We start from the raw sequence: 24,494 nt of genomic DNA on the forward strand, positions 1-24,494 counted from the left end.
AAAATTTTTATGAGTTATATAGTTTTTAAAGTAATAGTATAAGCTCTTAATTATTTTAAATATAATTCACTAATTATTATTTCTGGAATAAAAAATTAACGATTAATTAATTTTATCCCTTTTTGCATAGATAAATATGAGTTTCTCAAATATTTTTGAAATAATTAGAATTAAATGATTTCTTTTACAAGAGATACATTTGAATATGTAAATGAAATTAATAATTATAAATTAAAAAATCCTTGCAGAAGTTTCCCTACGGCGATATCACGGCTAACATCGAAGATGACCAGTGGAAAGGTGTGAAGACTTGTGCAATGGACAGTCTGGTGTGGCGTCTATCGATTGTCGCAGCACATTGTACGCATAATCTTGGTGGCGCGACCGCTCTAGCGCAACTCTGGCATGAGTTTGTGCAAGAAATTAGATTCCGCTGGGAGAGGAATATCCTGATACCTGGGTAAGTAGTAAAGTAATTTATTTGTCATCAATACGCCGGACGGCGAGCCGCCCTCGTCATCTACGCGTGCAAACGCATGTGCGAAATACACGTACTATAAAATAAAATAGCGTCAATGAAGAAGGCTTCCAAAGCCTCTCATCACATTCTTTCGTTTCGCTTTTTATTCAGAACGATGGGAGCGACTTCGTTCTCACGATATGTCGATTCACTTGATCGAGATAGTGTTTCTCTGGAGACAGACACTTTGATTGCAGTCTTTGGACAATATAATCGCGAAGTCCGTTGTGCAAATATCAATAAACATTCATAAATGCGTACACTAAGTGAACCGTCCAAAAGGACATTCAATTCACTCGCTTCAACGATTTGGTAATTAAGAGTATTATTGCATAAAATTGCTTAGAACTAGACAGGGATGTACATCTATGTGTAGCTTCTCAGTTTAACACTTGCGATTCGAACACTGGCTATATGCATTTACACAAGCATTACACGGTAATGCCTGCTGCATCGTGTTAGTGTCGAATGTGATCGAAGCCGAGTAAGTTTCGAACGTGTTAAATGTCGAAAAAATGTTTTTTCACACTAGAACACAATAGAACTGTACGAATGGATTCAGTCACTTCAGGATCTTCAATACTTAATATGACTTCGTATAAAAATATACGATTGTATTACAACGTTTTTCAAAAAAAGACGTTTGACGCGTTCGGGACTCAGCTCTTCTCGATCAGAGCGACTGTCAAAGATTATCTAGATTTCACTCAGTGTCGCTTCGCTTTGCGAGAGCGCGCCGCACGAGGAAGAATAGTCCACTAGGCTGAGACTCTATTGGATTCTATTGAACACGCTTGAGCAAGAATGAACGACGAGATGATATGAGGGCCACGGATATTTAGAGCGGCACGAGGCCGCTTCTCGTAGTAGGATTGCGAGCCATATAGATGTCCATGTCGTGGTCGGTCCAGTTGTTCTCGTCATAATTGTTGAGGGTATGCGTGGAATCTGCTAAGCTATACCGACTACCAGGCCGCGGTGGATTTGGCTCCAGTGTGCGATTACGCGATCGTGGTCGCTGCCGCCGGGCCGATGAGTGTGGAGGCAGATGGTTATTATTGAAGTTCGACCGCGATATTCGATCCGAGGCGGCCGCTAGCGACTGCCGCGATTGTCGTAATTCTGAAACATGACAAATACATACGTTGAACGATGGCTGAACGATTAAAAATCGTGATAAATTACTACAAAAACAAGCATCAAGATGATAAAATGACTGACCTGGTCTCGTGCTGACGAGATTGGAACCTAACGCAGTATTGGCAAAATATCGCGTGGAATTATTGGAGAAGCTGTGCTGAGATTGGCCGTCAGCGATTGACCGAGCCTTGCTACTGTAGTGTCCGGTCTGAGAGCGTACGTCATCGATGCAAGATGCTCTGGTGATCGATCCTGAAATCCATTTCACATAATTAATAACCTTGTACTTGTTACATGCACGTGTTAAATGCTACTGTTTATTTATAATATTTATCCAGTCAGATTTTTTTACATTTCTTAAAGCTCTTTTAAAAACGTTTATATCTTAAAGAAAAGATCCATAGATATAACTAACGAAATTTATCTTAAAATTTTCAATTGAATTATCTAGACTATAAAAAGGATATTGTAAATATTATAAACCTAAATCTTTGTAAATGATAAATATAATAATTCACCTTGTCGATCGATAGGGAAGATTCTTGGTCGTGGTATGCTCCTGTTACTGTAGGCCGACACTTGGTCCCATTCCTTCTGAGCGTTATAGGCACTCAGGGTGGCCATTGATGACAGAGGTCCACCGGGGCTGGGTGTCGGACCCACGTTCGAGCAACAGTTGACCGGCAGACCAGCGATCGGTCCGCCCATTTTTATCTGATCGATGTTGTGTAACGTATGCAGCTTGCGGGCACGACGTCTATTCGCGATCACAAAGATGATCACCGCGACAACGATCGTGGCACAGATTGCTGCGCTCGCGGCAATCGTGATCTTGTCCATGTTCGAGGTGGGCGAGTTCTCCGTCCTGACCTCGCGACATTGATTGTACGGCACATTCGCCGGTGTGATGTTAGTCTCCTCCAGCGAGACTACGCAAACTACGATGCATTCCTGCAATCGATCGACATTATGTGAATAAATTGATTAAAAATTTAAAGTTAAAAAGATAGTATCGACAGGTGATTTGGATTAATTTGTGTCTTAGAAAACTGTGAGCAAAGTTAAAAGTTTAAAATACCTTTAATAAAGGCTGGTTAACTTTTGCAAATTAAAAATATATCATATCGTTAAAGGATTCTGTCAATCGTATCTTCTCATTTATTACAATTCAGACATTTGTCTTTTATATTTAAGTTTCAAATGTAATGATGAGTACTTTAATGAATGAAATTAACTTATTCCATTAGTCGAATTATACATATTAAAATTGCTTTACGCATTTTAAAGAAGATTAAAAGATTAAGTATTAATTATGTAAAAGTAATTCTGTTAGTACATTTTTAATTAAATGTCACCTAATAATTTATTTCTTTTTTATTTTTAATTTTTTAGGTATTATTTTCTTGATAAAAAGATATCTCGTTACCTGAGAAGGTACGTTTTTGATCTTAAATTCGCGTTCGCTAGCCTCGAGCGGCGGCGCCTGCTTGAAACTATTATCTCCGAACAACCGATAAATCACTCTGAAACCTAGAATGTTAGTCGCCTCCGTGTCCCAATATATGATGACCGCATTGTCTTGTCTGAGCACGTCTTTCACCACGATGTCTTTCTCATTCGATTTTGACTTGTATAATGGCGATCCTAAAACCAACGGTGGCCTTGGCTGATGCTGCTGCATCTGCTCCTGTGATTGTTTTGGCGATGACGGAGTGGTCCTCACGACCACGACGTTTCCGGTTCGCGCAGCAGTCGGTCGGGTTGTCGGGACATAAGTCGAAGGTGGCGCCGATGGTGCCGTTCTCCTCTGCTCGGTCGTCGACGACACCGTTAACGTGGTCGTGGACAGTATCGTACTGGTGATTGATTCGGTTGAAGAAATTGTTGGACGTATGGTAGGAGAATGGGTACCAACAGCTTCAGCTACTGTTTCCGTCGGTTCTCTGGTGTCCACGCTCTCCACCGTTCCAATTCCGATTATCTCTGACGGTCGTTCGCAATTCATATCTGCGACAATTAATTTTTATAATCCTATCCATATAATATTCCAACATAAAAAATTTTAAATATCGAGGTTGGATTTCTCTCACTCTACGTGTTTCTTTTTAATTAAAGTGTTGACAGAATTATTTTTCTCTTAATTTTTTGAATTAATAAAATTGAAATCTTTCAAAATTAAAAATATAAATTTTACAAATAATTAAATTTTTGCAATAAGAAAAAGTTACATTTTCCAAACTAGATTTTTAAATTAGGAAAGTTTTACTTTTTTGCTAGATAGATACTAATTTTCTGTGTGAAGTTTTGAAAAAGAATTAATTTTCGAAAATAAAGGAAAGTGTCGATGAAATAGATTTTACCATCGGGATCGATGTTGTAGAAGCTCTTGTCTTGTAACCGCTGTGGGCTGCCGCAAAATTGTGGCTTGCGCTCGCGGCTGGTGACCTGCAGATCTCGTGTTTTGATCCACTCAACGATCCAACGTAGCCGGCAATCGCAGACGAGGAATCGTCCACCCAGACTCAAGCCGCGCAGGGTACCGTTCAGCCGGGCGAGTGCTTCTTCCGGTACCGTTGACAACGGGTTACCATCGATTGCTAGTAGCGTGATTGACGGGTTTCCTTGAAAGGCATTGACTGGTAGTTCGGTGATCAGATTGAATCCAATGTCCAGCACCTAGAAACAATTGATTCAATCTTCGTATTGATATTAATGAAAATAACGCAGTCGAATCAAGTCAATAAGAGACAGTCGGTGCGGAGTAATTAATTAAGAAAAAACGCATAAACATCTTTGTTTTAGGAACGTTTTATTAAAAATTTAATTGAAGACTCACGAGAAAGAATATTGAGAATATTAACGATAATTTTTTTAAACTTTTGCAATTACTTACTCTAAGATCGTGAACGCTGTTGATAGCCGCCGTAGGGAAATCTGGGATGAGATTGTTTAACAAACTCAGAGAGCTCAGGGTGTTTCTGATGCCATAGAACGCATCCGGGCCGATATTCTGAATCAAGTTTCTCTCGAGATTTAATCCTGTGAGGGAATCGAGGCCTTCGAAAGCTTTAGTTCCAGACGTGCCGGGAAGCTCGCGAATGCTGTTCTGCGATAGATCGAGGAAGGCCAAGGTTCTCAGACCTCTGAGCGCGTCTGGAACTTTCTTCTGCCGCGTTCCTTTGAGATTGAGATTCTTCAAAGTTCTCTCCAGGCCGCGGAACGATCCCGGGGCAAGAGTGACCTCATTGTCGGAGAGTTTCAACGTGATGAGCTTAGTGCCGGTGAAGGCGTTGTCGTTGACCCTGGTGATTTTGTTCATCGAGAGATCGAGCACGGTGAGGTTCTTCAGAGTCTTCAGATTGACACCGGGAATTTCCGTGAGCTCGTTATCTTTGAGATTCAAACTCTTCAGATGATTTTCCTGGCCTTTGAAGGCTTCCGGCTCGATACTTCTGATGCGGCAGCCGGACAGCTGTATATTGTTGATCCTCAAGGTGGCGAACGAGCCATTCCTCAGGGCACCGATTGTGCTATTATTGATGTAGAAGAGATCAATCGGCGTTTTGGTAGCGTAACGCCGCATCGCCGACAACAGCTGCTCATAATCGACAATGTCGCACTGAACTGATAGCTCGCCAGCTAGATTGTAATCGCAGATGCACGAGCTCTCGAGATCCACCGCATGCTGCGCCCACGGACAAGCGGACGTCGTCGCCGCGACGACGAACGCGCCCGCCAGCAGCAGCAACAGCTCCTTCAAAATTATATCTGAAAATCGGAACGTAAAAATTATTTAGAAAATGATAATAAAGAGCCTATAGAAAGTAAAAATTATTATTTTTAGCTGTAAAAATTTGTGAGAGAATGAAGCGGATGATTATTGGAAAAACACGCGCATAGGATTTTAAATCAACGTCGCTTTTCATATCACGTATTAAATGATGCACGAAAATATTTATACATAACACTTTTGACTTCAAAATAGAAAAGAGAATTAGATTAGAATAAATTTAGATAATTTAGAAAAAGTTAATATATTTTAACATTTTACAAAAAAAAAAAAAATACAAGTATTACGTGAATCAGGTTCTGTGAGATTTCTCGAATAGGACGGATGTCATTGTATCGATGTTGCAACATGGACGTAGGGAACGTATCTTCTTAGAGAAAGCGTCAATTCCTTTGGGCCCACGTGAGTATGTACACGCGGGATTTCGAAACGTGTCGCAACGTGTCGACTGATACATTCTCGCAATTATGTTGCTTTTCATTATGACGCCTTCCGCGCCTTCCTTCGCAGAAACCTTCCTTGGGACAGGTCATTCCGCAAACGTGAAATGCCATCCGACCATTTTCGTCGAGCGCAATTATTCTCGCAATTCCGCAACACTCTTGTTCCTCGCGGATATCGACGAAACGGAGCGTGCAATTCCGCGTTTTTCTTTTTTCCGCGTGACGTTCTATTAACCTTGCGCCGGTGAAAATTTATGGCATTCGCGTCTCGGGAAATCTTTCGTCTTTTTCTATCAAATATCTCGTAAACGTTCTTTTCTAAATTATTCGTGCAACCTTTATATGTGTAGAATTGGATTTCCTGAAAGGGCTTAGGAGTTTGTTATACCGTACACGAGCGTTACGGTAACGGCGAGAATGATCCATTTCTCCCCATATATGATTGAACGAAAGCATTAAATTGGACGACAACAAACTCATCAAATTTGTGTCGAAGAATAATTGCGGATGAAAAGTCAATTGAGAGAAACTGCCATGATATTTCATATTGAAATTTATAATAGTAGACATTTAAATACGTTCTATTGTTATCTGAATGATATAAATTTTTGTAAATTCCAAAATATGTAGTTAAATTTTTAATTGCATATTTTATTAAATATTAATATAATTATATTAAAATATAAATATAAATATTCAAATATAACATGCATGAATTATAAAATCAAAATATTAAACGTTTGCATAAGTTGAAATTAATCGTGTTATTTCTGTTACATTAGATTTTGATCCAAAATGTTTCATGTAATTAGACTTTCACGAGGAAAATCAAGCAATTCAGTTTCTTAATGATAGCTTAGTGTAATATCAACGTAATAATAATTACTAGAAATTTCTTATGCAGCATGCAGGACAGATTCGAAAATGATAAATAAACGAAAAAAATTTAACGCGATAAATTAATAAAAATTAAAGAATTATTTTTTTAATTCTAGAAATATATGATCCTTATATCTCTGAGCAAAGTTGGGGGTGAAAATCCTTCTATTGTTTTTATTGTACAATCAAATCTATAAATACGAGTTTAACATCATTTTGTGTATCTTGCCTGCGCGTACCTGTTCTTGGTGTTTGGATTCTTGATTCGGACATACAATAATTTCGAAGGGTGAATCTTTGTTTTGACAGACAGGTAAATTTCAATTGAGACAGGTACTTTCAATAGTTGGAATAGCTGTCATGATCGAAACCCACAGGAATTCGTGCACCGTAAGGTGCTATCGATAGCGAGATCGGGCCGAGGACACGTATCACGCGTAACACTCCGGCCGTTGACTCGTAACGGGTTCGTTCTATGGGCTCGAGTTCGTTCAACGAGGCGTTCTCAAGCGCTGGTCACACCGGCTTTTCTTACTCCATCGCGATTTTCCACGGTTATCGTATCTCGCGAACGCGTATCCATCACAAGTGGTCTAAATGACCTCTTAGGGTGGCGCCTCTTTAACCTTTCGAATTTACGTTATGCTTGATTTTTTTTTTTTTTTTTTTTTTAATAAAAATTCTTTGGATTCTTTGGATTCCGCAAGATAATCTCGAAAGAATTAAATAGAGAAGCAGTCTCATAGTTATTTGTATAATTTTCAGTTTTTTTCGTTTTCAACTCTTCGAGATTCGCGATATATTTGGATTTTGTTTCCACTGGACGAAGATTGATTTTTCCTTTCGCGTTGAATAGAATCTGAAGTTTCTCAGCGCTCAGGTCGACGCACCTATTATACGCGTACGCACGATAATGACTGTTGGATTATTACACGTTGCGCCGCATTTCCGTTTCAACACCCCGGAGCATCGCGGCCGGACTTTCGAGATTTTCCCGGTCTCACGTTGTCCGCGTTAACACACCCATCTCTCTCATGAATTCTCGCGAATGCGTATCGTGCACTCTGCACGTGATTGCAGTAGTACATCAGGAACGCGGACAAGTAGGAGTAAAGTAGGTTGAGTCTTCCACCCGAGACACATTACTTCATCGTCGTGCAGAAGGAATGTCGTGCGCGTGCGACGTTAATCAGCCGAAGCAGCCGGAGAGAGGGAACTCGAAAATCCCTTTCGAATATCGAGAAAGCCCCGGTGTATGTCAAGGCCGATCACATTGCGAAAGACAGTGCGGTGACGCTGTCGTCATAGGAATGTTTATAAAGGACCAAGCGAGAAGAATATTAAGGAATCTTCTGTGGTATATTCCCATGAATCAAATGCTTACAAACGTAGCTTCTTCTGAGAGATTTTAATTGTTGTCGCTTGCAAAATTTTTTTTTTTTGCTGGGCTTTATGTCGAGAACGTCTAGCTCGCGGAACTGTTTAACCTAGTTTTAATTGCACGAGTAGGCTCCTCACTTAGGCTTGCGAGTAATTAGCGAGTAGATTTCTTCGCCGTTTCACGAGATCGACTTCCGACTGCGCGTTTGCATAAACGCGTACAGCAATTATGGCCGGGTGTAAAAATCTGGGAAAACGGCTTACCTTTCACATTTTTCGCGCTTGCTGCGATGGTATCTCGGCGATCGACTTCCGGATTAAAAAGTATTTGTGGCAGCGGAGTCACCTAGATCGCAAGTGTGCAGCTATAATGTTTATTCCCGATCTCTCTTGGTGCTCGAGGTCGACGAAAGGAATATTGCGGACCTTTCACTTACGATCTGATTATTTCCGTGCAAATACGTAAACGTGCTCTTTTCCGATATCGCGGCATTTGAACTCTTTTCCTTCCTCCGCCGCGAGAATAAAAAAAAGCCTAGCGAACCGGCCTGGGAAAATATTATGAGACTGACGGAAATACCAACAAGTAAATCTAAACAAAATTTATACGTATGCGAGCGTAAAGACTGGGGAGTGCTTGAAGTTTAAAACCCAAGAGATGAATTTATGTAAAAGTAAGCAGCAACTCTTACGAAGGAAGGCCATTGTGCGTCAGAACGCGGGATGCCAGTGTGAATTAATTTATCTAATTAATTTCTCTTCCCATATTTCATTATATGAAGGATATCTTGCGTAACAGTCTGCAAATTTTAATAACTGGAATTACAAATTGTGGAATTATAAATCATGCATAATTATCCGGAAGGAAAACAATTTCAGCCAAAAGTAAACGATTTCTGTTGTATATCATTAAATGCACGATGAATATTCAAGTTTTTTTCCTTGATATCCCGTATTCTGTCTAATAATGATCTGTCTGTATGGAATTTAACTTCATTAAGCCTTTTACTAATTTAAATAAAGAGCTTTCTCGCATTCATTAGCTTTAAAGATCGTTATTAAAAATCAAATTCAGGTTGGCAGATATCAATCGTGCGTGATCGATGTAAAAATCATGCACTCATAATATTTGATATCCGGCACGATCTCGCGTTCGTAAAGAATTTTCAGAGCGCAATGGACGATTTGGATCGCCGTAGCGGCTAGGAAAGAAAAAAGAAAAATAAGAACCGCGCAGGTGCGAGTAATGAATTAATTAAACTGGCCATCGTTACGGCGCCGGAACACTTGTTAATGAGACCAGGTTGCTAGTTAGCGTGGCGTATTATATCCTTAACTATAGCGCGCATGGCTTGTTACCGATTATTATTCGCTATCGTGAGCAATTCGCGCGAAAAATTTATTTCATATCTAATATATTCTCTATAAAATTATCTTTTTACAAAAAGAAAAAATGGCAAGATTGGAGATATGAATAATAATATATATTCTATTAGATCAAAAATTTTATCAAAGAAAATGTATAATACTTTGATAAAAATATGTATATATAAATATGTGAAAGTGTAAAACTGTAAATGCGTGGGTATATCTATGAATATGCATTTGTGAGCAATGAAAAAAGTAGAAAAGTCACGCTCTGTCACTATTCGATATTTGTAAAAATTATAAGATAAGAATTTTCATATTTTATTTTTGTATTGCAATATCTTTGTTCATCGAGATAGAAGATATCGAAATGAAAGTTAAGTTTATTTTTTTACTCTAATTATTATTATTTATTAAACTTATTTTTGTTATATAATTTAGTATTCATTGATTAAATCTAGTCGGAATTTAATTAACTCAGTCATCGCTAAGATATGAAAATAATGATAAACTGCATTTATCTTGGCTTGGTTAAGAGAATCACAGGCATCTTGCCACTGTTTTATGCAAATTTCATTGCGTGTAACTTAAATGCGAACCATTATCGCGACTCTTGATATGAAACATTGAAAAATAATCTAATAAATTTTTGATCAAATCTAATTCTATATCTGAAAAAAAATGTTTAGTTGGCTAAAGAATATCTTTGTATTATTAATTTTGTCAATTTTATAGAAATATAATTTTAGGTAAATTATAGTTAAATTATGAAATTATTGTAACATACTTTTAATTTATTTTAATGTATTTAAATGATATAGTCTCTACAATACTCTCTTTCTTAATTTTGTAGATAATCTCGAGACTATCGTTTAATTACGCGGTCAAACTCCTGAAATAATTAACTTGTAATGAGTGCAATTAGTGCCTTCATCATTCTAGCAATCGGTGATTGGTGCGTGACCGTTATCAGAGTATGACTGAACGTTCGTCTTTCTCTTCCTAGTGCTAGTGACCTTGTGCACGATGTATCAATGATGAGACAAATAAAAATGCTTAATCATCTGGCATTTACCAATTATAATTAAATGATAATCCAAGACTTTAATTTTATATTCTCTTCAAAACATTTTCCCCGGACGGAAGAACAATTTTCCATCTATGGAGAAAGTTTTTGAGAGAGAATCAAGTTCATGGATTCTCACAAATCTTTTTATTTTATTTATAAATTAATATAAATGTGCAATAAATTAGCTCGTTAGAAATCTTTTCTCGTGCAATCGCATTATGAAGATATACGAGTATGCTGACGTTATTGTCTTGAGAGGATCGAGTGAGTCATTGATCGCGATCGCGTGCGCGGAAAAATTATCAGACTGTGACAATGAGGGATTACCGGCGTCCACCTCGTCCGAGGCCTTGACTGTGCTAGATCATCGACTTGTCAATCATCCAACAGGATGATGTTATAAATCAAACGGTTCACGACATTAATTGCAAGCTAAAGATTATATAAGATTGTTATTTTCTGATCGTGCAACGCGAAAATTGTAACTATGGTTGAAGACGATTGACTGAAATATTTTTTTTTATATATTGAGACACGTTCCCCTCTTAAGAGATATGATAAAACGCGTTATTGTACGAGTCTTGTGAAAGTACGCCGCGTTCAATAGTATTCCTTCGAACCAGAATGATTAATTTGATGACGATGTGCTTTAACGGACCAAATCTCCCTAAATGGCGAGGCTTCCTCTTCGTGTGACAGCATGATTACTCATTGTACGAAAGAACTCTCGCGGCTGGAAAACCTGTCAGCCGATCGTACGCCATTACGACATTCTCCAAGGCGAGACCGGCCGACCGATTGAATAACCTTTCACCGAAGAATGCGACCGATCACGCAGAGAAATCGCTGCCCATAACGAAATACGAGGCACGTGTGCGCGGGGTCGGCAAGGGCGAATAACGTCCTCGATTATCGTATCGATTTGCCGAAGATCGAATAACTAAATTTAATTTAATTAACATCGTTCAAAGAATTTAAACTATTTACTCTTAGATGAGAAATTTAGCGCAAATTTATCGGACGAGAGAAAAAATTCAATTTCAAAATTTCATATCTATTTGTAATTGCAGCAATATAAATTTTGGTCAATCGCTTTAGTCGTATTTGTAATTTATAATTATTTATAATTAGAAATTTATTTGATCAGATACGCGAAAGAATCTACTTGCGAATATTTGTCGGTGCATACCGAGGCCACGCGCGAAGGTGTTCTCCTGTTATTAAGATACTTTTCTTTTTTTCGACTGATTCGCACTCTCAGCGATTCTGGATTAGTACGGTTTTCCGTAAATCGTCATTTCCGGCGATTCGGTACGTGCAAGCGCGTACAAAGCACACGTGCAACGGTCGCATGCACCTATACTTGCTATGGAATCCAATCCTTTCACTTTCGTTCTCTTTTGGCTTTCCGTTCCTCTCATTCCCCACCCCTCTCCCTCTCTCTCTCTCTCTCTCTCTCTCTCTCTTTGTCCGTTTCTGGACTTTTCTTCCCCTTCATTACTGCACGACGGATACATTATTAGTTGAGATTTATGCGGGGTGCAGATTAGAATATTGCATTATATAGTAATCAATGGCCGGCGAACGTTCGTGTCAATGTTTAGTCCACGATCGGCGATAGGTTCCCACGATTAATATATCGCATTTTTCTTTCCGCACCGGACAATGCATATAACACTTTCTCTGAAATGTGATACATATCTCCCTAACATTCAAAACAGCGAACAATTACGACCTGCGATCTAATATTCTCTCTTATAAGATAGCAGAAATTAATCATTGTATCATATCCGGTTTGTATTTATGTTAATATTTAAAAATATCATCATTATAATCTTTTATTATTTCTCTAGATTTTATAAAAGATATGTGAATAATTTATTTTAATTGATAATTAATTCAACAATACGTTTTTTAAAATCATTTTCACTTCTTTAACTATTTCTAATTTCTTAATTATTATAGAAATTCTAGCGTGAATATTTGAAATGTACATTTAGAAAAGCCAATTTTGTTTAAATTTCATAGAAAATTATTTAACCTTGAATCTTTCTAAAATCACGGCTATGTGCGGAGAATGAGAAGAGTGAGAAAGTGCGTATAAGCGAAATTGATTTTAAGAGCCGTGGTTCATCTAACTAGTAGCGGCGTTATCGTGGAATCGAATTAAGCAAATACGGAGAAAGTACGCCTACTTTACATCTGCTCTAATTTAGATTGCTGCAATCGTCTGTAAATACATTGAAACCGTTTCTCTCACATCTTACGCTTATCTTGCGAAAGCAGAAAGCGTTTTCGTTTTCTTTTAACCTGTAAATGTGGATATATCGATAAGATATATCGTGTAATATCGTATAAAGATGTGTCGTGGGATATGAACTTTTATGTATATATCAATTATTTTGTAATAATTGCAGCTAAATAATTGTTATGTAATAATATTTGAAACAAATCTCCCATAAGCCAAATATATGATTTTTTTTAGAAATATTAATTAAAGTTAATTAATACACACAGGTAATTAATCTCATTTCAATCTTTTATCTCTTTCCACTTTTGTCTGTGGAAAAAGAATTGTCGAAGTTAATTTTTAATTGATTAACTGATGTTTCGATGACGTTAAAGTTAATTGTGTTGTAAGAAACATTCAACTGGATATATGAAACCTCGAATCATAATTGTATGCCTGCGCGATGCAAATTTCATGCGTGTAATTTTCTTAGATAGAGAGATCGTTATTTACGATCATTCGACATTTATAAGCCTCGCATTCTTCATTGACGCAGAAACTTTGTGAGTTCGACTACGATTAAATAGTATCCTGTTAGTGGCATTTCATGCCTTCCAGTGTGTTCTATCTTCGTGAGTTTTGTGTTTTACAAGCACATACGAGATTCCAAACAAGCCGTGACATTATTCTGCTTGTCATTTTTTATCTGCTGGAGACTGGATGTCCACTTCAGAGGTTTGAGAGTCACTCTCGAGATCTAACAATGAGTAAAATACTCCAGCAAATGTTATCGTCCGTCTATATCTAATCCATCTATCTATCAGCATTTAATAGAGAAACTTTCCTAGCTTGAACTTTTCCTAGCTCCAGTCACGAGATCCAATAAACAGCATTCGATGATAATAATAATTAAAAAAAAAAAAAAAAAAAGATTAATATATGAAAAGGATATAAAATCCCATGAGGTAACGTTAACTGAGAATTAACTAAGAATTGTCGGCGCAATTTATCTTTGATGCAGCACTCGTCGTTAAATCCAGTTTTGAAAGAAGTTCCTCGGGAGCTTCTATGCGTCGTGCTTCCTCGTGCTTCCTCGCAAGGAATTTTTACGTGACGCATGCACTCCGATGTGGCTGGTTTACGACCCGCCGAACTTTCCATATGCCTGTAACGGTCCGCGCTACCAGTCGACACAGTATGCCAACCGACTATCTAAGTACTGTTACCTGCTCCATCTCGCAGGACACGCATATACGCGGCCAACGGACCGGCGAACAACGAGGAGCTTCCTCGAGCGAATCGCACCGCGACTGTAACGCATGCCATTCTTCATCAATGGCATCCCGCGTTGAGATTAATCGGTCGCTTGACGACAAACTTGTTGCTGTTAAATCCAACAGAGTCACATTAGACGTATTATCTGCCTAGATTATATAAAAAAATCAAAGACTTTTATTATAACTTGAACACAAAATGCATTAAAGTTCTTCTAATTCTTATTATTAATTTCTGGAATACATCAAGAGTATGTATGTGTTTTATATCTCGAGATAAACCACATACGAAAGTTATTATACTTATTATTACTTATTATTACATGGGAACGGTTTTGCTGAAGCAAAAATTTAGCCGGCCTAAAAATTTAGTTAGATATATGTATCTGAAAATAAAATTGAAAATGAAAAATTTTGTTGGGCTATTAAAATAATTATAAAAATTTTATATTTTCTAGCAAACAGTTTTCCTAGTTATTCATAGTTATTTTGATGGTCCAATAAAATTATTTTCAAATGTATATCTACATAGTCAAATTCTTAGATACTTCTATAAAACTATTCTTTCCGTGCGTAGTTGCTTAATTTCCAACAGGAATCTCGGCTGTGATTTTATTTCCATAGCGAAAACCGTGTCCGTAAAACTTTCGACCTGATTTGTAACCGAAGCGACATGATCTTCCCCAATGAGCGCGTTACCTTCTTTTATCTTAAGCGTCTCAATATACGAATCGCATGCGGCGAAAGCTCTCTATTTTTATGGGAACATCTCGAACGCATTGTCGAGGAGGCCAATTGAGAAATTATCCGCGCCTTAGTTTTGCTTCCGTAAATCCGTGGTATTTCAGGCGTGGTATGATTCGCTCAACGACGATTAAGCCGCGAGTTAAGAAGCGAGTTCGTACTCGTTGCCGATTTGGCGCGCGTTCTCCTTGCGTTCCGCAAATTAGCGGCGAATTCGCCGTTGCTGGCACATCTCATTTGCCAAGAGTATATGAGTCGTCGCGGCTATCTTTCTTCCGACTGACTCGTAAAAAGAACGATCGACTCTCGAAATCGTGGCTGATCGCTGTCGACCGCGACGATTAACATTTCACGGCCTCCGACTCGGAAGAAGATAGAGCGTCGTGATTTTTTTGTTATCGACAATTGTTCCGCGCGCAAAAAGCGAAGACATGCCGGCAAAGAAAATGATTCCGGATCGATCTGGATAGTTCTCAACATTGGCTTGCTGCTGGACCAGTTTATGATTTTAAATCGTATGTAGAAAACGGTACATTACAAAGTTTCAATAGACGGTTAAGTAGATACATTTTTTCTTGATTAATGGATCTTAGATGAAAATTACGAAATAAATAAGAATTGAAAACTGAACTAAAATTCTATACAAATATGTACGCCCTATTTCTAATGCTTTCTAAAGATTTTTTAATAAATTCAGAAGTGATTTCTTCTTCGTGAAAATATTGAGCTATAAAATGCTGAGTTATAAAAAGATTAATTAATTTTGTTTAATAATCGCAAATTGTACATGTTTTTACTTGCGACTATGATTACTCTGGATTGTTTCAGCAATTTAGATTTAAGTATTCGAGCAACAATTGCACCGTCGCAATTAGGCAAATTAGGCTCCATTACTGAGGGAAAAATATGCACGCATTACGCAGATTCGAGCAAACGACGCAATGGAATACGTTATATGGTTCGTTCTGCTCGGTAGAACATATCGCTTCTGCTCGATCCATCGATCATCGTACTACGTTGATCATCGCGTTACGGCCGGCCGCGCACGATCGACGCTCGCTTTTCACTCGAGAATGTCCCGGCCTGCCTCAATCTATATGCTCCCTTTTCGTCGCGCGTTTTTCCCCGCGATCGTTGATCCGCGAGAAGAAGAGAATCGATTGGCTTTCTCGTCACCTTCGTGCTTTCCTTGAAACCTGGAATATTTCCCTGGCGACGTGACTTAACCTTCGATGGACAAATTAGGACGCGGAGATGACGAGACTTGAGAGTCTCTAATTATTCTATCTATCGTGGGAAGAGGAAAGAGGCTATGTATCAGCATACAATGTTATTACGAAGATATACATCAGCATAGAATAAATAAAAATTATAAAAATATGTATCTATCAATCTATCGTGAACGAATTAATTTCCAAATTGTCGATTTTTTTTCAATTTTTCCAATATTTTAAATATACTTTACATTAAAATTAAGATATTGATTTACATATTGTAAAATAATGACTTTATTTAGAGAAAAAAAATACATATGTTGATATTTAACTTTACATTTATGAAATTGTGTAATTGCCTTACTTAACATTTACAGAGGTGTAACGCTGTAAACACCATTCTCGATTCATTATTCTTCGGTAGACTTTCGCAAGACATGAGAGGTGCTCTGAGACACGACAGAATGACGTTCACGTGTTGTGTTTCTCAAGCCACTTAATTTCATAATGCCGAAACGCACGGGTACATACGCGTCTTCGATATCAAGAACACTGACATATGAATGGAAACTATCGGTGAGGTCTTGCCCTCTCTTATTTTTTCTCTCCAAAGCATCATCGTCTAGAACGTCTCCCAAAGATTTCGACATTCTAATCATCTTTCAACGATTTCGCGACAACAATCGCGCGATTCTCATATGAAACCGTTATATTCAAATACGACATTGTTTGAAAATATTTCGGATAGTTGATTTCATCGACAAAATAACGATCAATAATTTAAGACTTACATAATGTCGACAATAAACGATCATTGATAGAAACCATCGTATTCTGGATTATAACAAAATTGTTGATTCATCTTGATGTGATTTTTTAATTTACGATAAAGCAATTTTATAAAAATTTTGAAAGTTTAATATTCTCAAAATTAGAAATTTTTATTACAGCATTTAATATATACGGAATATGAATTTATAACTCTTTTGGCAAGTTTTTCCACAGGATTAAATGATTTATTTTTTATTAATTTTGCTCTATTATTTTATAAAATAATTTTTGTTATGTTAAATAAGGAAATTATATATTATAAAATATGATATATTATGAAATGTTAGTTTAATTGAATATTTGTTATAGAAATATTTTATATCAAAGTTTTATGGAAAGAACAGTTTTGCAGAAGTAGCTAAAATTTTGGACAGATATAGATCTGAAAATAATTTTGTTAGATCACCAAAATTATTATGCAAGATGGTTAAGCATTCTGATAATATTACAATTTTTTATATTCTATTATATTGAGTTTCGTTTATAACGTTCAACATAATTATTTTGACATAATTATTTAATCCGACAATGTTATTTTCAGATTTATATCTGACCAAATTCTTAAATGCTTCAGCAAAACTTTTCCTGTGTAAGAGTCAATTTTTCAAGAGTTGAGAAATCTTACTTATTCTAAAAGAAAGCGCGATGCATTTAAGAAAGGTGACGTGCGAACAATGCATAACTCGCGATTTCTTTGAGAAACAATGATAGCTTGCAAAACGACTGGTCTACTGTGCTCGTGCTTTTCTACTGACCTCTTATAAATCTATATGTGCGCCTTTCACACGCCTAGTCGGCTTTGTAGAAGAGAATTCGTCCGCCGAATTGCACTGGGTTACGCGATGTTTCACTTTATATCGCGGGCCGTGAGAATTGTCGCACAATACTGGGCCCGAAGGTGGCTCGGCCGACACAATAACAACGAGGAAATGTGAATTAGCCCGTCGTATGGTTAATTACCAGCTTTAAAATCTATCGTCGCGACACAGAGCAATCGTCTGTCGCGCAGAACTGTGAACCAGAACGCGGCGCGACACATCGAGTTTGTCCCCAGTTCTTAACCAGGCATTGAAATCTCCGAGGCCGTGCATCGCGTACGCGTTATATGAGACGCCTTAAAATCTCCACTCACTTTTCAATTTTATTTTTTTTTTGATCGATCTAGAAAAGATTTGTTCCTTGTGAACATGATAATACATTTTTTCAATTTTTAACATCACACTTATATTTTAAGTTTGATTTAAAATTTTATTAGAATATAAATTTATTATATATTCTAATACCTCGGATTACAAATTTAATTATTTAAGTAAATTGAGAGCATATAATCAAGGGAATTTACTACATTGGGTGAATTTTTGATCGATCGATTCGTGACCGGAATAGCTATTGGGCGGTAGGTGCCTTGACGGAAGTCGAGAAGCGGTTCCGGAAATGAGAGCTACGGCGTTAACTCGGTTTCCCTCGGCCTCTGGGATGTGGGTTAGGTCGCGCTGGGTTAAAGTCTTCTTCTTCGAGGGTCCGGGACAATCTCTATGATGATAATCTGCGTCGACAATTTTTCTCGACCTTTTGTCATGCAAGATTTTACGTTACCAACAAGTTTTACGTGGAATGGAAAATAGAGAGAGATGATGATTAGCGCATGGGGTAATCGGTTATTGTCTATATATGTTATTTGTATAATAGTAATACTATACAATGTTCAGATTTTACAATATTTTAGTAACAAGCATAATTGCGCGCTGCATTCAGCAATTTTCAAGACTTTTATGCCGTCCTCACCGCTTTCGTTGTTCTGCAAAAGAGAAATCCCTACGAGAGCTTTGCGTTAAACGATTAAGTTTTCTGTGGTTACTTTTAAAAAGGAAGTATGCGAGAAACGCGACCACGGCACGGTCGTGCCGTGCACCGGTGCACGTGCCTTTCTAAAACGCAAACCCGATCGCAGATGGCCTGCGGCCGTTCGAAGGGTTTCTTCGTGGTTAAAACTCACGAAGATCGCAATAGAAAAGCCGTTGGCTCTTGCTGCGCAATCGCAAAACATAGCGAAACGTGCGTTCACTTATATTACACATGATATTTTAGAATCATTTGGTTTTTTTTTTAAATTTAACTAGAAATTAGCTAGAGATTGAGTCAATTAAAGATCATTTGATCATCTCGAGTTTTCTTTAATATAAAAAATTGATATAAAATTGAGATACAACAATGTTCTTGGAAACTGGAAATTTTGATATGATTGTACATGAACAATTCAGATTATATTATGGGAACTTTTTGATCCTGTTTTGAAATTCTTTCCACAATAATTATACGTTCAACACGTTTCAACACGTTTTTCTTTAACCGATTATTATAAGCCATTGAATGCTAATGAAAGTTGATTCGTAATAATTTAAATCATCGCCCAATTGGAATTATCGAAGAGTCACGATAGAACGTGGAAAAAATGACCGAGTGTTATGTTCAAACATATATTTTAACGTTCAAATGATAGACGCGAACAATGGCAAATACTCATTAATTGCAATTGGCGGAAAAGAGTGCTGTAGCTCATTAAAAGAGCGACAAATGAGTTGACATCTATTATCGCGATAATGACGACCATTTTGTTTAGACAATTTGCGGTTTTAAAACATTAAGACTATACTTACATGTAGTTTTCATTTGATTTATTTTAATTCTATATATTATACTTTTCAATATTTTACAATTATATAAACGTATAAAAAAAAAACATACATTTAATCATGTTATAGAAATACATTTTTTTATTCTTTGTTAGTTTGAATTACACGAGATAATTGAATTATTTAATTTCTTTTTATTATTATTATTATTGTATTATTATACAAACTGAAACACAGTTCTTTTTATATTTATATTTTACTTAAGAAGAATAGTTGATAAAAGATATTTTGCTGATGTAAACAGTTCAAATAATATATCGGGATACTTTAAGCAGAATCTCGACGATTGTGACGGTTGTAGGAAGTGCAAGTAATAGAAGAGGGATGATGCGGGAATCGAGGCAGGAGAGCATCATGGTCCGATGGTCACGGCTCGCGGACAAACGGACCACCATCGCCATGCTCGTCGGCCGGTTCGCGAGTAAATCTCAGCAATTTCTCCGTAATGGTTGCCAGAGACTGGAGACGCCATTACCATACGCCCTGATTTTTCTCGTCAAACCGACCGTGACGGTTAACGTTGTTTGCGCTCGCATGCGATCCCAAAAGTCGCTCGGTGCGTTGAACCTAGCGAGCTTTCGAACTTAGCGAAAATTCAAACGTTCGATTATTTAGCATGTGAAAGTGTCGAGACATTTCAATAACTGTTTCCCGCTAAAAGTAATTTCCGTTATAGAGTCTCACAATACTTATTACTTACCTTCCGCATTTCGCGGAAGGGAATATGCGCGATTGCGCGAATGCTAGAGCCAAGGATGATCGTTCCTTGCTAATTTTCTGGAATGTATCGTGAATATTTTGTGACTTTCGCATTACGCGAAATGCGAATCGTTTCTTCAAAGGTATACTTAAAAATCAATAGAATACATACGTTTTACTTTTAGATTCAAAATTTTAATGACGTACCGAAATTATTTCAAGTTTAATTGAACGTTTTATTTTGCAATAATTAATTATATTTTATATCTAATCAACTATTTTAAAATGTTTAATTGCCGTAGTGAACTTAATGTCATGTCGTCAAATATGTGAAGCTGTCGAGCACAGAAATTGCGGGGGCATTTCCTGTCGGTCGCGGATTTTTGAAAACGCGCCACCAATTAGCAATGTTATCGGGGAGATTGTTATATATTTTCATCACATATATACTTTACCGTAACGTGTCATTATATAAAAAATATTTCTCGGTCCACTTATGCAACGTTTACGTAATGTTGTTACTCGCGCAGAACGATCGACACAACACGCTTGATAATTTAGCAATACCATATAGAGGGTATGCAATCCGTAAAGTAACGCTATCCGATTTTTCCTATTCTCGTTACTTTAACTTGCTTCTCGTCTTCATTCGTTTATATTCCATTCCTTTTATCGTGCATATAAATTTCGCATTTTCTATCCTTTCTCTCGCGATATCGCGATATCCAGAAAGACGCAGATTCGCGATATCGTCGCCGATCAGTTGGTCAATCGACCGAGCGAGGAAATAGAAATGTGAATCGCGAAGATTTATCTTTTCCAAGACGCCTCGTTCGCTTTATGCAAAGCATCTCAATGATGTCGTGATCCTTGATAAACCTGTATTATTTGCAGTTTTTCAATGCTAAGGAATTCTACGCGTCCTCTTATGGCTTCGCAAAAGTTTTAATATCTTATAGCTGCTTATAAATTTTGCTGTCGGCTTTCCGATTTGTCGCGACACAACACTATTTTAGTTAGCGATTTTTAAAAAGCATGATTGATAATTCACAGTTTGTGTAGGATTTCGATGTTTGTGTAGGATCTTTGCGGTGTTTTTAATGTAATTAAATGTGATCATATTATTTATTTATTATTTTTGACTAATGAGAGATATTGAAAAGAATTTAGAAGCAGGAATGAAAAAAATTTTGATTATGATTTGATTATTATAATTGAAAAATGATCATTTTCAACCAAATGAATTCCAAGATGAATTTTACAAATAATTTACTTCCTAAGTTCTTAATTATAAAATTGAACAAACAATTGACTTGATTGATAAGAAACTCGAAAATAAAAATCTAATTCGTAATATTAATACTTTATAAGATTTTACATAGTGTTTAATAGGATTATCCGGAACGAGTTTGTGCTCCAATAAAAATATTTTTTCGTTTTATTCTTTCCAGAGTTACGAGAAATCTTGTGATTAAAAAAAAACCTATTTTTCTCAAAAAATATACGATATATATATATATATATATATCTTGTTTGTATATTGTTTTGTTTACTTAATTTATGTATAATGAACATGTGATTGACCAATACACGGAAAGAATTTTGCTAAAGAATTAAAAATTTAATGAGATATAAATCTAGAAGTTTTATTGGATCATCAAATTAATTATATGGAACGCTCAAATATGATAATAATATTGCAATAATTTTTGATATTTCAGTAACCAAATTGAATATTCTATATAATTATTTTGATGACCCAAAATTATTTTCAGATCTGGTCAAGTTTTTAGAGCCTGCAGCAAAATTGTTTTTTTTTTCGTATACTGATACCAAGAAAAATAAAAAAGATATCTAACAGAATTACGTTTATAGGACTCCTTTCGAATCAGGCCGGTAATATATACCGCCTCTTTCCTCATCTTGTCGGGTTTGCTATTTAATATTATTTCTTGATTTAATTTATATGCAAATAGCATGCGCGCACGCACATACACACGAAAATTGAACGCGCGCGCGCGCGCGTGTGTGTGTGTGTGTGTGTGTAATATAAAAATACAATTATTTCTCGGATTCTGTCTGATAAAAAAAAATCAATATTTTACATCTCTCCGATAATGTCATGTATTATCTCATTGTTGAAGAATCTCGCTGACTTTGAGTCTTATTAAATGTGAAACGCCAACTTTTTGAACGATACATACCTATTCGGGTACCCTGCCTGGATATGGGAGGTACCACAGCGTGTACATCGTGTATCTATAGTGTGGTTCAAGGTCGAACGGTATACGTTGAAGACGATAGCCGTAAGATACGCGCGTAGGTGCATTAACCCTTCGAAGAGTCCGCCACCACGCGACGTATAGCTATAGTTCCAAGAGTAGCATAATACTGGCGCTTGTAAAGAATAAGCCGGACTAACGAACGTTCCTTGAACGTCGAGAGGTAGAGGAAAGTAAATAATCTAATATCCTATCGATGTCGACACACTTGTTATGAGAAAAACACGTTTTACAACTTAGTAATTTTCTTACACTAAAAAAGAATTGTACCTAATTCGCGATACAAAGTATATAATAATTTGCTGAATGAAGTGCGCAAACACGTCAATTTTAGTATGGCTAAATGTATCCGCGTTTGTTTCATTTGATCATGTCACTCGAGCATTAAATTCTGGATCTTTAGAAATTTTCTTTCAAAAAATTAGGCTTCCGGACTTAATCGTCCCGTCTTCTTGAATACAGGCCTCATTTGGCCTCGTGCCTTAAGGTAATCCGGCGAGTGATAGTTCTCCTGGTACCGTGAGCGAACTAATAATACCGTTACGTGACTATTAATGAGCCAAGAAAATTCGGGGTATAAATGAGCGATGACTTGTATTTAATTCCTGCGCAGTTCAATTTTCGTCCGTTGTAAAAATAGTACTTAAAGCTTATGAAATTAAGATATTAAGATAATATTTACATTAAAATTATATAATCTCAGTTTCTTCCTTCTTATACTTGTAAGAAAATTCCTTCCCCAAAAAGTTTCAGCAACTCGTAGATTCGTGTGAATTTGTATAAACACAGCAAATCTTTCATCAGGATTCTAATGCAAATTTTATACATCGTAATACCTGACATAAAATTAAGACGAAGGTGCATTGTAAAAGAAGTTATATCCGATTTCGCATCTTCTCACGTATAGGATACAAAGTTGCTAAATTCTGATGTCAAACGAGATTGTTCGCCCCCGCACTTTTCGAGACACGCGAGTTTTTGTTGAAAGAGAATATCCACTACTCACTCATAGTTGCGTGTATTCTTCTCTACGAACGAGCACTCTGGGCCATGGTGCCGAGGAGGAAGTCCGGCCGCACCTCGCTGGGAGTGCACCTGGCTGCCGTGCGTAAACGCAACGCTCGTGTGAGCGAGCGTTTCCCTCGACCCTTCGTCGTAGGCGTATCCAGAATCCACGGAATCCGGCGTCTTACGAATCGATCATGTTCCGCGCAAGAGATGAGGAAAGGGAGGAAAGAGAAGGAGAGGAAAGGAGGAAAGAATCGCAGGATTCTGCACTGTCTGCACGGACCTCGCGAGTCGCGCGGGCGGCGAACGTGGAAGGCTGCTCCGGCTTCTCTTCACCGTTAGCTCGGCATCGCGGTCTTAAAGTCGACTGCGAGAACCAAGCACGGCCGCGTCCGTCCTCGGCCCCCCGTAGAAATCTTGTCTCGTGCCAGCATCGCGGCAGCAGTGGTAGGGCGATCGGGTCTTCGGCGATAGGCCTCCCCCGTGGGCCGGACAGAATATAAATGCCTTGACGAGGTTTGCCGACGGCGGAAAAACCTTGTCGAGGGCGGAGTTGACCCTTGACGGCAGTCCAGCCGTGTCCAGATCCAATGCCGGGCATCAACTTACAATACCGACGATGTTTTAAAGCATTCTGTTCATCAAACATCCATCTCGAGGAATGTATTTCGTGAAATGTAATATTATTAGTTTGCGTGTATGTATTTATATTATTAAAAAAAAAATATGCATGAAAATGTAGTGATAAGAAAGGATTTGTATCTTAATCGATGAAAATTATCTAACTGCATTCTTGAACATTTCCTTACAATTGTTTAGTCTATTGATAGTCTCAATTTAGGTTTCAAAAAATATAATTCTAATTATTATAAAAAAATTTTTTTCTTTAATATTTTATTTTGATTGTGACTGATAAGTAACTGATAAGTA

The 24,494-nt window shown here is 37.2% G+C and overlaps 2 protein-coding genes across 2 annotated transcripts in view; one reads left to right on the forward strand and one right to left on the reverse strand.

Annotated features, from left to right (window-relative positions):
- Rab3GAP1 (RAB3 GTPase activating protein subunit 1) overlaps positions 1-24,494 on the forward strand; it is a 34,853-nt gene that overhangs the window by 5,179 nt on the left and 5,180 nt on the right. Inside the window, exon 7 of the mRNA XM_011642508.3 lies at positions 249-460. Coding sequence (XP_011640810.2) covers positions 249-460 — 212 coding nt within the window. The remainder of the gene's footprint in view (positions 1-248; positions 461-24,494) is intronic.
- haf (leucine-rich repeat and fibronectin type-III domain-containing protein hattifattener) lies at positions 462-23,953 on the reverse strand. The gene is made up of 7 exons (XM_011642507.3): positions 23,563-23,953; positions 4,554-5,428; positions 4,021-4,336; positions 3,087-3,667; positions 2,179-2,611; positions 1,742-1,912; positions 462-1,642 (listed from the first exon to the last, which is right to left on the reverse strand). Exons 1-7 carry the CDS (start codon positions 23,564-23,566, stop codon positions 1,359-1,361), a joined length of 2,664 nt encoding a protein of 887 aa, XP_011640809.2. The 5' UTR covers positions 23,567-23,953; the 3' UTR covers positions 462-1,358.

The sequence above is a fragment of the Pogonomyrmex barbatus genome, unplaced genomic scaffold (genome assembly GCF_055798465.1).
Source record: "Pogonomyrmex barbatus isolate J1 unplaced genomic scaffold, ASM5579846v1 scaffold3, whole genome shotgun sequence".
NCBI classification, from domain to species: Eukaryota; Metazoa; Arthropoda; class Insecta; order Hymenoptera; family Formicidae; genus Pogonomyrmex; species Pogonomyrmex barbatus.